The sequence below is a fragment of the Colletotrichum abscissum genome, assembly GCF_030869225.1.
Source record: "Colletotrichum abscissum strain IMI 504890 chromosome Unknown Scaffold_31.1, whole genome shotgun sequence".
NCBI classification, from domain to species: domain Eukaryota; kingdom Fungi; phylum Ascomycota; class Sordariomycetes; order Glomerellales; family Glomerellaceae; genus Colletotrichum; species Colletotrichum abscissum.
In genome coordinates, this window is record NW_026850221.1 from 417,923 (window position 1) to 431,756 (window position 13,834).

A 13,834-nucleotide genomic window follows, 5' to 3' on the forward strand; every position below is an offset into this window, starting at 1 on the left:
ATATGTAGATACCTATGGAAATGGATGGCTACTGAATTTCTTACTAGACTCAAAAGTGGGAATCATTTCCAAGAAAAAAGTCCCTTCACGTGGTACTGTATAGTCTATCCCGACCTTCTAATTCTTCAGACCTCTACATGAACACGCGTCTACAGGTCTAGGAGCTTTTCGAAAAGCTCGCCGGAGTCGGCGTCTCCACCACCTGGCCATTGTGGATCAGCATATTGCCATCATCGTAGTCCGAGACAATATCCTCAATGTACGCATAATCAAGACCTCGCAACTCGTCTTCCTCAGTAGCGCGCAGATGCATGCCCGGAATCTTATTTATGAGGAACAACAAGATGCAGGAGACAAAGAACGACCAGGCAGCGCAAGTCGTCGCGCCTGCCAACTGTAGACCAAGCTGTCTGAAGTTCCCATTCCACCAGCCGCCCTCATACGAGTCGCCGCTAACTCCGTCGAGAGCAGGTACCATCTTGTGGGCAAAAAGACCAGTCAGAATATCACCAACGTATCCACCGACACCGTGAATGGCAAAGATATCGAGACCGTCGTCGACGCGGAGGATATACTGGTATCGAACGGTGTAGAAACAGCAGATGGCTGTGATAATTCCGACAAGAGGTGAGACGTAGACAAGAACTATTATAGTTGTTAGCGCAAAAATGGGAATGCAACGAGAAGGATAGTTTTACCGAAGCCAGCTGCAGGGGTGATACCGACAAGACCGGAGATAATACCCGAGCAGAAGCCAACCAAGCTGAACTTCTTCATGTACATGTAGTCCAACAAGGCCCACGTAACTCCACCACCACAAGCAGCAAAGTTGGTGTTCACAACGACATAGATGGACCGCAAGCTAAGGTTAGCCGTGCTAGCTCCGTTGAAGGCAAACCATCCAAACCAGATGAGAACGGTACCCAGAGTCATCAGCAAAGGGTTGTGGCCCCTAAACTGTGGGACGTGCCTCTTCTTCGTGGACGTGCTGCTGTCGTCGATGCGGGGACCCAACATCATGGACCAGGCAAGGGCTCCAAAACCACTGGCGATATGGACCGGACCGGAGCCCGCAAAGTCGTAGAGGCCGAGGTTGTACAGCCAACCGCTAGGGTTCCACTCCCATTATGCCAAGCTAAAGGGCAAATCAGCATTACTCTCAAACACGTGTGCTCGATATCGAAGGTCTTGGACTTACATGTAGTAGACGAACGTGTTCCAGCAGAGGAGGAAAAGCATGCTGGGCCAGAGACGGCCGCGCTCGAGCATGGCACCGGCCAGGATCATTGCCGTAGCTGTAACAAAGGTGAAGCCAAAGGCAGCATCTGTCCAACAGACGATTATTAGTGTCTCCATCTCTATTAATATCGACCATCTCAGGAGATACTTGACTTACACAAGATGTCTGGGATATCACTGTTGGCAAACGAAGGAGAAGCCAGGAGGTTGTGGAATGCGGCGTGGGACAGGTCGCCGAGGATAGGGTTCGTCGTGCGTGACTGGTACAGTGATGCACCGTAGATCCAGTATTGTAGGCCACAGGCGCATGCACAGAAGAGTGATTGGAGAACCATCGTCATGGCGGATTTCCTACGATGCATTCCGGCGTAGAGAAAGCCGATGGCCGGCGTAATCTGCCAGCACAGGATTGTGCATACCAGCACCCAGCAGAGGTCACCCTACGGATTGTTCACACGAGTTAGCGGGCTTTGAACCCCAATCGAAATATCTTTTAGGTCTTCAGAAGAACTTTTGTCAAATTCTTTCCTTACCTTGTCATAAGGCGCATTGAGGTCATGGGTGATTGGGTTGCCTCCCGTTGGGTCGGTGGCATAGTCCGGGAACTCGGTCACAGGGATGACTTCCGTCATGATGTATCACGACAATACTTCCAACGGAGAAGTATTATGATGCAATGACTGAGATGGCGGGCAAGCGAAGGCAATGCTGCTTTTTTTTTCTCTTAAAGAACCAAAGCCTCGGAACGTCAACCTCCAAGCTTGACAGGACATTAGGGAGCCACTTAAAGCTTTCGTCAATCTTCAGATGTTGGCCAAGCTGCCATGCTGTCGGTATTGCTATCACTTGGCACCAGTGCGAACCCCAGATAAGGTTGGCTCTGTAACAAAATTAAGCATGTTCACAATTGTCTTGGGCACTGGATGCCAGATAACACCACCCTCCCTGATTGGCTTATCTCTGATAGACGAGCTTCACCGGGGACACGAAAAGACCTATCTTTCTACTCAATCCAGGAAGCTCTCGAGCTGGTTTCTGGGCACCAAAAGTCTGGGCATTGCTAGGGGTGACTGGAAAGGGATGAGGATCAGTGGGTTCAACTGTCTCGCACCGTGAACCACGACCGGTCTAAACTGCTGGAAACGGATGCGGGAGCCTGTCCAATTAGAGTCAAGTAGAGCGGGAGGGACGCGGTTTGAAGGGCAGCCGTTTGGGTCCAACACGTGAAAAGGGAAAGGGCGCACGGCGTCATAAGCCATGTGTAACAACCTTACCGTAGGTATGGAGTATAGCTAAACATTGGCTTCTAGTAGCACTGCAATGCCTAGGCAGCTGAGTGTCGTTTGATAGGAGCTTACGGATACGTGCAAGGAAACCCTGACAGCATTAGAGATGCACGGGCGCTGCGGCCTCCGCAGCCTCGAGCCGCGTGAGGAACGGGCTTGCGGGCACAGCCGGGGGAGCGTGGGAGACGTGGGAGACATCCAAGACAGGGTGGTCATCAAGCGGGGTCATCCCGCATCCCATGTTCCTGACCTTATCGCTGCATCATCAGTGGATGAGAGAGAGAGCCGGGTAGATTTAACAAATTGGGCTAGACTCTGTGACGCAAAATGGATCAAGGCTCAAGCTCTCGTCCGTATAATCTTTCCGGTTCCGGTGAGGGTGTGAAAGACGACGTCTTACCCTCCAGACTGTAACGCGCCGCATCATGCGGATGGTCAAACGGTAGCATAGAGGCGGCTGCTGGCTAAATCTACCAGATGCATCTACTCGACCCTGTGACTTGTGTTCTGAGCATCTTGATAGACCATAGTTGTGCTCGCGAGTTGCGAATACTTATCCCCTAGTCTCCAGCGACGAAAATGGACGTACCGGTGCTAAGTCATTTTGTATGACAGAGCAAAAGAATCGTCCGCAATGTCCTCCGCGATTGAACTCGGTGACCGTTATGCCGTCACAACAGTGCTTGGCATCGCCGCACTCACCAGTGCCCTCCTCTATCTCATAAGCAGTCTCATTGACAGCCGGAGGGTTTTCTCGAGGTTCAACCGCGCCCCGTCCTTCAGCCAGCCGGCCGAGAAGCCTTCCGTCACTACGGCCGAGAAACAGAGCTATGTGGACGCGTTCCCGCCGTCTCAAAGAGCAACAATTGCGGAGCTTGGACCACAATTCGCGGACGTCAAAGAGGTTGACCTCGCCGTGACGCCGAAGCCTCTGTTGAAAGTGGATGCCGACTACCGATCCGCCGACCCCTCTCTGTTCAACTTCAGTGGCTTCAGCATTGATGACATTCAGAAACTCGGCGACTTTCCAGACTATGCAACTATCTCAGGTGTTCCGTTGCCGTCGCCATTGGCAGATTTTGACATTGACAAGGCCGTCCCGCGGCCCTACCGACCGTTTAGATGGGCTTATCATCAGACCATGTGTAAGTCCCGCCAGGATTCTAGAAATCGTGCACTCAAACTCATATGAAGACTGCCAGCTTTAACCAAGATGGAAACGGATTTCTGGATCGAGCTTGAAAACACATACAGGGAGCGCGTTGCCGAGCGCAAAGATCTGTACGCAAAGAATGGCAGTGATGTTCTCGATAGCATGCCCGGCTCCGAGCTCGCCTGCAAAGAACTTATGGAAATGGTCCTTCAGTTTATCTGCGCAAGATATCCCAATCAATTCAAGCTCGAGGGTAACATCTTGCACAACAACATTCTTGGGACAACGACAGATCTCTCTGCCACTGAGCCACTGATTGTGCTCTTGGACAATGTCCCTGAGGACTTTGGAATCATGCTTCGAGATCACGAGACTGGAAAGTATGTTCTGAGAGCCGGAATAATATGCTCCTCTGTTGGCTGGAAACTCAGTGAAAAGGTGGGCTTGGGGCTGCCAGGCATACACAAAGTTGTCCCAGACTACAAAGAAAAGATGGAATTCAGCATGGATCGGTAAGACCCCAATCTGGGTGCGGTTGATGGATCAAAGTTCCTATCACTGACATAGCTCTAGATTCTTCACTAAGATGCCCACCAACAAACCCATTCAACGTGGTTCATGGGGTCTTGAGAAAGGCCAGCCGCTGTATCTTCCTTCCGAACACCCCGAATTTTCCCATCGCGAGCATCAAACCCCTAGCCTTCAGCCCGAAGAGGTTCACCTACGCGTCGACTGGCAGACCTTGCGCCGCCTCCCGTTGTCTGGCGGCGTTGTCTTCAATTTCAAAGCCCTGTTCACGCCATTAACTGAGTTCAAAAATGAGCCTTATATTCCTTCTTTGGTTCTCAAAGTGTTGAACGAGGGTAAGGAGAGCCTCTTGAAGTACAAAGGAACATGGCATGTAGAGCACGTGGTAAAGCCGACTTTGAAGGAGTATGAGAAGTATCAGGTTGAGAATGGTCTGATTGAGAAGGATTGGGAGCCGCAGACCTTAGCAGAAGCGCCTTTCTTCAAGGGCTGGGAGAAGAAATGGACTGTCCAATGATACAACACGTATTTATACCACAACGCATAGCCGACATCTTTATGAGAATTAATAAAGTCTCAAGAGTCTTCAGATCACGCTGTCACAATTCTTTTATTGTCCAACACATTGATCTAATTAAGAGAGACCTCGAGAAGGACCCCACCTTACAGGTAGGTTGGGGCTTGGAGCTGCTATCGAACTTAGTCGTGATATTGTTTGCTGGCTACATGTACAAGCTATTCCATGATGAGACCATCAGTAGTGCCATGCCGCGTGAGCCAAGAGCTACAGGTGGCTAACACGGGAGCGCGAGGTGACGTGGAGGTACATTGAGGTGAGTGGAATTCGTTACTAATGAAAACGACAGCAGATCAGCGGGAGCGGAGTGCGCTCGACGGGAAAGGAATAGCAGAATGCGGGGTACATGAAGCATTGAAGTGAGATTGAAACTCCTGTACGCGCATTACGCTCAAAAGACACGCAAACACCAAGAAGATGAAGGCTTACGTCGTGTGTTTTTCGCACATTGATGAGTTGGTCGGCCTCATTGGTATCGTGAGTTTCGGCCAGGGACCAGCCATGCCGGCCGAAGTCGGAGTATCTGAGAGACGCTTATGCAGCCACCCTATCACTCAGGTTCAAGCCACCCCGATATAAATGTTAATATGGAATGCGAAGAGAACGATGGAAGGAGTCTCCGAAAGTGCGAGGGCAGCATGGGAAACACGAAGAGGCGCTGGCTGGGCTTATCTTGGGCAAATTGGTCCTCCCGCTGCGGCCATCCCGGTACCGGGATAGATAAAGGACAATAGAGTGGCCATGATTGGGCTTTGAGCCTGCATAATGCGGGGTGAACCGGGGGCGATCGCCGCGTGTCTTGGTCTGGAACCCCTTGAATCCCTGGAATTCTTCTCCCACCCTTGGTCCCTTGGCTTTCTTATCGCCGCAGCGCCGAAAACCAAAGAGTCTGCGGGAATTCGGGATCAACATGGTCTCCTTTTTCCTTCTTCTTTCGGGCATTCTTGGTCTTCAGGCAGAAGGGCAAGTGGCCATATATGTAGCATTATACGAAGTTATACGAAAAGCATGACTCTGACTCACATTCATAGTGTCTTGAGCTGAACCTCTTGCGGCTTGACCTTTACCTACTTCGTGTCACCGGAACGGGACCGCCGGAGCGACGGCAAGCAGTGCATATCTGGGATGAAGTCTTCATAAGTTTTGTGAGCCTGGTTACCTGTATTCTCTAGATCCACAGGACCAGTTCTGCTCTTCAATCACAGTTCACATCAACGGTCCAGCATGACCTTACGGAATGCAATACGGCGAAGCTCTATGGCCAGTGAGACGCAACCACGATAGATATCGAAGGCGAAACGAACATCAAGCGGCATCGGTCTGCCAGCTGTGCCGCTCTCCCGCTGCAAGGATGGCGGGCGGGTTGCTCCAACCCGTCTCATCCATCAAACATGCCCCTACCACCAATCATGAACGTCGCTAGCTTATCATGCGCCAGCCAAGATACCTTAAACTACAAATAGCGTCATAAGATGCCCTCCCCCGCGTTTATGGCACTGCCGCGACTGGGCCTGGGCTACCAGTATGAACCCTCATCCGATCGCGATGAACACCGACGACCGGTGACTCTCGGAACAAAAAAGTCCTTGTGGCCTGTTTCCATCCGTCCCTTGCTCAACGAACTCGAATTCGCGTCGAAACGACTTTGATCTGATATCCTATCGACTACCGCATTCAGCAATTCTCAATCGGACTTGGAAACCCCTCACTTATCGGAATAAAGTTCAATGGTACCCTCCAAGACTTTAAAGTCGGTATCCAAAACTAGAACTGGTCTCAATCCTCGGTCGAGATCGGGCTGTGTTACTTGCAAAGCCAAGCACGTACGTTGCTGCCACTCGTCTTATGCCTGTCCACTGAACCTCGATGAACGAGGATCTCACGGAAACGACCCCACATATGGTTGCTGACAAAATCCTGCGATAGTTGAAATGTGACGAGACGCGACCAGCTTGCCAACAGTGCACACGGAAGGGAATCAAGTGTGGAGGATTCGCGCAGGGCTTGAGATGGTCGTTCAAACATCAGCCCGCCCTTCAGGTTTTGACACTCGACGACTTCAACCCCCCTACGCAAAGATCGCCGAAACGACCAGCGGCCGACGCACCCGAGGGCCAGGCGCGCGCCAAAAAGGGAAACTCAGGTTCAGTGAGTAGCAGTAGTTCCCCAAGAAGTCGACATTCGATCTCTTCATCCTCTTCTAAGAGTTCAGCTCAGCGAGATGGGCCTGGAGAAAGGGATGAGGAGGCCAGTGGGGCTTATCAAATGAGCGATGGAGGAATGGATGAAATATCTCAACTTTTCGCGGAGGAACCCGTTTCACCTCGTCAGCCATCTCTCGGTGTGATTGTTCAACAATCAGGCGCCTCAAGACCCGCAGATCAGACCCAGTTGGCTCCTTACTCACTATCGCCCAGTCTCGCCGACACCTCTTCGGCATTCATCATCAACTGGTTTGAGCAGGTGTGCCCAGCGTGGTCCGGCTTCGACTCGAACGCGAATCTGAATCGAAAGATCGCCATAGACCTCTGGAGAACCTCCGCCACGGTGTGCAGCTCTCTCGAGAGCATGTCCGCCGCGTTCCTGGCATCCCGACTCCCGAGCATGAGGCAATCCGCACTACGGCTCATGCAACGAGCGACAGACTTCATTCAAGCCGAGCTCCAGGTCGTGAAGGCACAAGGCGAATTCCGCTCCGTTCCAACGGGTCTCATATTCTCGCTCTTCTGCTTAGGGACAACGGTCTGCTGGGTCGACTCCCGCTTGTACGGGCTCCCATTCTTGAGAGAAGTGAGATCTCTCATCCGCCGGCTGAATGCGCAATCTGCGTCATTCTCTACCGCGAACCAAGACATGCTTTCGTTCTTCAATAAGAGCTTGGCGTACTGCGAGATGCTTCTCTCCGTGGTGCGCGATGATGAGCCGCTTGATCAAGGAGACGCAGACTTGGCGCTTCAGATCATCGAAGAGCGCTCACCCCACCCGTGGACCGGTGTCTCTACTCTAACAACACGCCTTTTCGCCGAGTCGATTCGGCTGTGTCGCAGCGCACGACATCGACTGAGGCAAGCGATGGATCCACAAAAGTACTTCTCAAATGCTCTTCAAGACTTGATAGGAGCCCAGCGTCTGGAGGAGCAGCTGTTGGAGCTTGAGTTCCCGTCGGAAACCCCGGATGTCGACACGGGCGACAGCTCGACGCCGGTGTCCCACCTCGCCAGAGTTGCCGAAGCCTATCGACTCTCATCGCTGTTACACTTGTACCAGACCTTCCCTGACCTGGTCTCCCTACGACTGCCGGCCGAATCACCAATGACTGAGAGTGGCTCTGTGCCGTGGGACGAGTGGATCATTCCCCTGGCCTTGAGACTCGTCAAGGTCCTCGAACACATCCCGGCAACTTCGGGTACCCGCGTCATCCAGCCACTGCTGTACATCTCGGCGAGTACCGGACTTCGCCACGACGCACCAGCTACGTCTGATATGATGGGTGCTTTCGGGTCCCTGCAGCAAGACCTGATGGGAGGGACGGGGTCAAACATGTTCAGCCCTCCGCCGCTGTTTGATTCGCACAACTTGTCTCAGTACATTAGCCAGATGGCAGAGGCTCCGACGCGGGAGGGTTCAATGTCCAATATGACACTTGACGTTGGGAGTGCTCGCCACTTCGTCATGAGGCGCTTGAGTATCCTGGAGAGCAGCTTACCTCCGACCCCAGTCGTGGTAGCAAAGGATCTTGTCCAGTCTATCTGGAGGGCGTACGATAACGATATTGGATCGCCCACGGTACACTGGATTGACGTGATGGAAGATAACGACTTACGTTCAATGTTTGGGTGATTAAAGGAGTAATGTTATGGAGCTCAGTTGGAAGATACCGCTCATTTGGATCATCTTATTGGAAAGGTCTAGAATGCGTAGGGCACAGGTCCGATCTTTTAGGCGTTGCGGTAGCCACAACACGGACATGATGCAGGCTCTGGGATAACGGCCATTTGGGAATAATGTAGATTTGCGATGAAATTGTTTGTTCTAATTTGGTCATTTTCTATCTCGCCTCATCATCGTCTTGGGTCCATGTGACATCGTTCTCATCATCTTCATCCACATCCCAGCATCGATTCACCCAACATCTCCTCAGAAGTCGCTCTTCTTGCGCTGACCAACATAGAACGCCAGACCGTAGTCGCTGGTGGTGAAGGTAATCGTTGAGCCCTTGGGAAAGTGGAAGACATCGCCGGGCTTTGCCTCGACCTTCTGGCCCGTCTCGTCTGAGATCGTGTAGTCACCCTCAAGGATGATCTTCATCTCGTCGTACTTGTAGGTGTATGTAAGCGGTTCGCCCTTCTTCAAACGGAAGAGGCCGGATGAGATGGGCTTCTCGGGGTTCGACTCGTCGCTTGAGAAGACATCTCCGAGGTAAGCGTTGTCACCCGCGAGAAGGGGGATTTGGAAGGTTGATTGGGCCTTAGCGTAATGTTGGAAAGCGGCCATTGTGATGATCAATATTTGATGCAATTTGTTGGGAAAATAGTGGTGAGTATGATGATGTCAAATCTTTATTGAGTGCGTGATGCTACCATATTTCAACATTGCCCATTCACCTGGTATATATAGAGCTCTATTCATCAGTGTAAGAATGCTTCTTTAGGCAATACCCCAAATCTCTAAGAAAGCCTCTTCATTCTGGGCATTGGAGACATCCAGGAACAAGGTTCGGTTTCACTCCCGCGAGATTGCCAAAGAAGGATCCCTAAACATCGACTTGGAAGATAGGACGATAGGGTAAAATTTCCCGTTCCGGTAAAGCGCATCCCCCGTCCAACTCGGAACGGTCGAGTGGAGAATCGGTTCCCAGAGGGAGCCGATCTTGCGGGGACGAGTCTGGAGAAGAGATACGGGCGTGGGACGGGGTGCCGACCGGATAGCGGAACCAAAGTCTTTACTGGAAGGTATTTCCTAATACGTAGCTGACTCGAAAAGTTGGCTGCAGTGATAATGCTCTGCAATTTCCTTGAATTCACTGGAGATCATCTTAGCCTCTGCAGTACCTCCTTCATATGTGCACCCCAACTATCCCCAGCAAAGATAGGCCTCATCCAAACCTCGGGTGCCTTTCGTCCCCCTAACTGGGTACTAGTAGATTACCAAACTCCAGGTCACACAGAGTACCTCAACATGGCCCTATTAGCGTTATCGGAACTCCCCTCGGATGGTTGGAAACTTCTCATCGGGCTCTTCGCCCTCTTCTCAGCAGCCATACTCTCACGATCGCTCGGCGCGCTGCGACCGCGAAAAGGAGCCCCCTTCAACAAGACATCCTCTACAACACAATCTGAAAAGTCCAAACAAGCTTCAGAAACATGGCAGATGCCAATTCCCGCTCCCTACCCGGACTGGTCAGTAGAAACGACAAAGCCTCTGCCCTATCGCGCATTTCGTTACGGCCCCAAATATAACGTCACCATGGGCCTTCGTTCAGTCCAGCCTGAGGACTGGATTGAGCTGGACAACCACTATCCTCGATACCATGCCGACAAGGCTGCTCGAATCGCTGAACGGGGCGAGAAGTGCTTCGGAACAGACCCGGAGGCCTATCCTGCAGCCATGGAGCTTCTAGAAGAACTGTGTCAGTATCTTCCCGCTCGCTATCCTACGATGTTCAAACGGACCGCTGTCGGCATCGACAATCTCTGGTCGGGGGAATCATTCAACATCGTCGAAACACCTCTCAAGGAAGACCCAGCCGCCATTGCCGCTAGGCTCGTGCAAGACGATCTCGCCATCATGGTCGAACGGCCCGACGGCAAGTACTACTTGCTCAGCGGTTCCATCCTGCTGGCCGGCTTCTGGAGATTGAGCGACAAGTTTGGCATGTCCCTCGAGGAGATCCACACGTCTGGCGAGGTCCCCCACTACAAGGAGAAGCTGCACAACGGCATGGCCAGCTTCTTCAAGCGCCTGCGCTGCGACCAGATTTACTCCCGCAACAACTACTTTATCCAGGTCGATGACTCTTTGCCCTGGAGCTGGAGCATTGGCGAGGAAGACAGCCCAGTTGTCAGTTGGAGTACGGCTGAGAAAGATAGAGCGGTTGAGCATCACTATTTTCGTTCCGAGAGGCAATCGCTGCGCCGTCTTCCCAAGAGCAAGGCTATTGTCTTCACGATAAGAACGTACTTTCATCCAGTCACTGAGCTGGCTGCGGAGGACTACGTGCCTGGAAGACTCGCTAGTGCTGTTCGTAGCTGGGATGATACAGTTGCAAACTACAAGGGGCGTGAAATGTATGGGAGGGTATTGCTAGAGTACCTCGATAACGAACATCAGAAACAGCTGGATAGAGGTCTGGACTTGAGCAAAGAAGACGAAGTCCGGAGGTATCCCTGGTGAGCAGGTGTCGCTCTCAGTAGCCGCTCGCTATGGGATGGGGACTATCACTGTAAATGAGGGACTCTATGGCGACCCTCTTGGAGGGGATATTTCTACACTATTGTTCACTCTACTATTATACCTCAACTTCTAGCGTACAGACACAAGAAGTAAACGCAGCGTGCATGAAAGTATTAACTCTGTATTCTTCCTAAAGTGTATATTTCGCTTGGGTTTATTCGCTCTTCTCTGCATGTCGGTTCTCTCTTTGACCATCTGATCCATCTAAAACTAATGGCAAAACAGTGAGAAGGTTAGTAGAGGCGCTGCATCTAGGCGCACACGGGCCTGGAGCTGGGCCCTGGGCAACGCTAGTGGTGATGTCCGGCCACTGCAGCCGCCGAAGGCCACCCGCTGAAGACCGCATTCTATGGTCGCGCACTCAAAACGATGTCAACTTGAATATGATGTTTGCGTTATTAAGCACTGATTCTGATAGAACGATTACAACCTCCTCCCAACGGTAAGGTAGGTATGCCCTACCTACTCCGTTAATGTACTTATGGTGAGATCAAGTTCAGATTAGGCTGGAATCTAGTCAACTCAATTAGTGTAGGCAATCGTAGTAAATTCTCTTTTCTGCACTTCAATCCCTGGGGCAGCGAATATTGAAGTGATCAAAGTTGACTTGCAGTGATGCACCAACCCTGTTACAGCGCAAAGACCCCACGGAAGTGCGATTGCAATCCCCTCCAGAGAAGAAATTGATAGTGCAATTACAACCTCCCCCAGCTGTTCGATCTGTTACCAGCCCACAAGCACCATTGATTGCCTCGAAGCACTCGCTAACCCCTGGTCGAGACGAATTCCCATGGCCCAGATTTTGTCCGGTACAGCTACCAGGTCGTCCTGCCCCAAGATATGCGGACGCTGCACAAAAGGCGGCCAATGACGTTTGGGTGAGTACCACGGCGACAATGATTACGGCGCTTTTCATGTTTAGAGACGTTATTGTTATTGTATAGTTGTCTGGCGGGTTTAGAGTCAGTCAATTCAAGATAAATGTCATTCTATTTTTAGTCAAGGCGGAGACTTACTCGATTTCTCATGGATGTGCTTCTGGTGAATGTTACGAATTCTAAGAAAAGTCATCCAAAGTAGGCAAGATTCGTTGAAGACTATCGCGAACATCACATAGTCCGCGGGATGGCGTAATATATAGTGTGCGTACTGGACATTTGCCATCTCGTCCCACGCGACGTGCTACAAGAACAGCAGACTTGAGCAAACATCTCTGTAACAAGGCAAACTCTGCGACTCGCCTGTGTACTTCCTTTTGGTCGAGATGCTATCCGAACTTGACAGTTGATAGTCGCACAATTCGGGCAGCAGACTGAGAGCAATCCACTAATTCATCTAATAGCAGTGGACAAGTTGACAACTCATTGGTCCTGCCATACGTGCTAGCTGACCGTGGCCGGCGTGTCCGAGCGATAGGTATGACGGACTGGAAGTGCGGCGGATTCGTACACGGCTCATGGCTTTTGAAGACAATCATCAATGGCTTGTATTTGATTACTTTTCTATGTCACACGTGCTCCGAGGTTCTTACAATCCACAACCCACATCACGAAGCGACATCGCTTGGAAGTTTCTCATACTGCAGCGAGGTGAAATCCGAACGGTATCAAGTTACCTTAGCATTGTAATTGGCGCGCACTGTCGGTCCTGAGAAACTCTCAATCCTTAGGCGCAGGCGCAGCCTCTGGGTCATCAGCTAACAGAGCCTCAACCTTTGCACCCCTTCTCAACCTTTCCTCCAAGGATATCTCCTGCTCCGGCGAAGTGGACCAACCAAGACCCAGTTCGGGATATTGAAGAGGAACATCGCCATCGGATGGCAAGCTGTCAAGGTAAATAGGCCACGGAGTACCCATCCAGGCATTCCTTGTCTCATGATCTCGACGTTGACTCGATGTCAATGGGTGTACGAGGACACTAAGTTTTGAGCACATGTAAGCATCAAGACAGTATGACTACTTAAAGCAATTACTGATTCTGGTCTTACCTTAAGTTACCTCGGTTTGCCGCCAAGTAGAAAAAGACGTCAGAAAACGAGGAGTCGGGAACCCAGACTACATGCGAACTTTTGGTCAATCGAGCTCTTTGTCTCATACCTACATGCAGATGAACTTTGGCACTACTCACTCTCATAAGATCCCGCTGGGTGTGGTCCGATAGGAAATTCGTTGACCCTGAATAGTGGGACAGCAACGAACGCGCCTAGACGTGGGTATCAGCAATGATTCAACTAATCTCGTCCAGGTGAGAGTCGTCTTTCAAACCTACCGTCGCGTCGCAATCTCAAAACAGCATCACGAAGAGCAAGGGCAGCAGAAGTCTCAGTCGGGGACTGTAGGAGGAAGTAAATGTGGAAATGCCATTCCCGAGTCCGAGCTTCGACCACCGTCTTCAAATCCGTCTGCGGGGTCGGAGGCGTAGATTGGGTAACCATGGTCATGATGAGGCGCTGCGAGATGTTCTTGCTGATGGCTAATGTTGTTCCTTCATAAGTTTGACAAGTTCATGATTCAAGCCTAGCCGACGGGATGGCTCGAGGCCAAAGTGCGGAGCATTAGCCGCTTAATCACGCAATCAAATCGATTCTCACGTGCGCCG

The 13,834-nt window shown here is 51.3% G+C and overlaps 7 protein-coding genes across 7 annotated transcripts; 3 read left to right on the forward strand and 4 right to left on the reverse strand.

Annotated features, from left to right (window-relative positions):
- Positions 1–157: 157 nt before the first annotated feature.
- Positions 158–1,871, reverse strand: CABS01_11458 (ammonium transporter; the record flags this gene model as incomplete). The annotated part of the gene is made up of 5 exons (XM_060544813.1): positions 158–645; positions 699–1,108; positions 1,199–1,325; positions 1,397–1,679; positions 1,773–1,871. 5 exons carry the CDS (start codon positions 1,869–1,871, stop codon positions 158–160), a joined length of 1,407 nt encoding a protein of 468 aa, XP_060397635.1.
- Positions 1,872–3,159: 1,288 nt separating this feature from the next.
- On the forward strand, positions 3,160–4,723 carry CABS01_11459 (uncharacterized protein; the record flags this gene model as incomplete). The annotated part of the gene is made up of 3 exons (XM_060544814.1): positions 3,160–3,670; positions 3,728–4,190; positions 4,252–4,723. 3 exons carry the CDS (start codon positions 3,160–3,162, stop codon positions 4,721–4,723), a joined length of 1,446 nt encoding a protein of 481 aa, XP_060397636.1.
- A 2,325-nt stretch (positions 4,724–7,048) lies between these two features.
- CABS01_11460 (uncharacterized protein) lies at positions 7,049–8,623 on the forward strand (the record flags this gene model as incomplete). Its single annotated transcript, XM_060544815.1, has 1 exon — positions 7,049–8,623. The coding sequence occupies one exon, from the start codon at positions 7,049–7,051 to the stop codon at positions 8,621–8,623; it is 1,575 nt and encodes a 524-aa protein (XP_060397637.1).
- A 297-nt stretch (positions 8,624–8,920) lies between these two features.
- Positions 8,921–9,277, reverse strand: CABS01_11461 (uncharacterized protein; the record flags this gene model as incomplete). Its single annotated transcript, XM_060544816.1, has 1 exon — positions 8,921–9,277. The coding sequence occupies one exon, from the start codon at positions 9,275–9,277 to the stop codon at positions 8,921–8,923; it is 357 nt and encodes a 118-aa protein (XP_060397638.1).
- Positions 9,278–9,961: 684 nt separating this feature from the next.
- CABS01_11462 (uncharacterized protein) lies at positions 9,962–11,176 on the forward strand (the record flags this gene model as incomplete). The annotated part of the gene is made up of 1 exon (XM_060544817.1): positions 9,962–11,176. One exon carries the CDS (start codon positions 9,962–9,964, stop codon positions 11,174–11,176), a length of 1,215 nt encoding a protein of 404 aa, XP_060397639.1.
- A 625-nt stretch (positions 11,177–11,801) lies between these two features.
- CABS01_11463 (uncharacterized protein) lies at positions 11,802–12,152 on the reverse strand (the record flags this gene model as incomplete). Its single annotated transcript, XM_060544818.1, has 1 exon — positions 11,802–12,152. One exon carries the CDS (start codon positions 12,150–12,152, stop codon positions 11,802–11,804), a length of 351 nt encoding a protein of 116 aa, XP_060397640.1.
- A 742-nt stretch (positions 12,153–12,894) lies between these two features.
- Positions 12,895–13,676, reverse strand: CABS01_11464 (dopa 4,5-dioxygenase; the record flags this gene model as incomplete). The annotated part of the gene is made up of 4 exons (XM_060544819.1): positions 12,895–13,153; positions 13,224–13,290; positions 13,364–13,438; positions 13,505–13,676. The coding sequence occupies 4 exons, from the start codon at positions 13,674–13,676 to the stop codon at positions 12,895–12,897; spliced, it is 573 nt and encodes a 190-aa protein (XP_060397641.1).
- Positions 13,677–13,834: the final 158 nt, after the last annotated feature.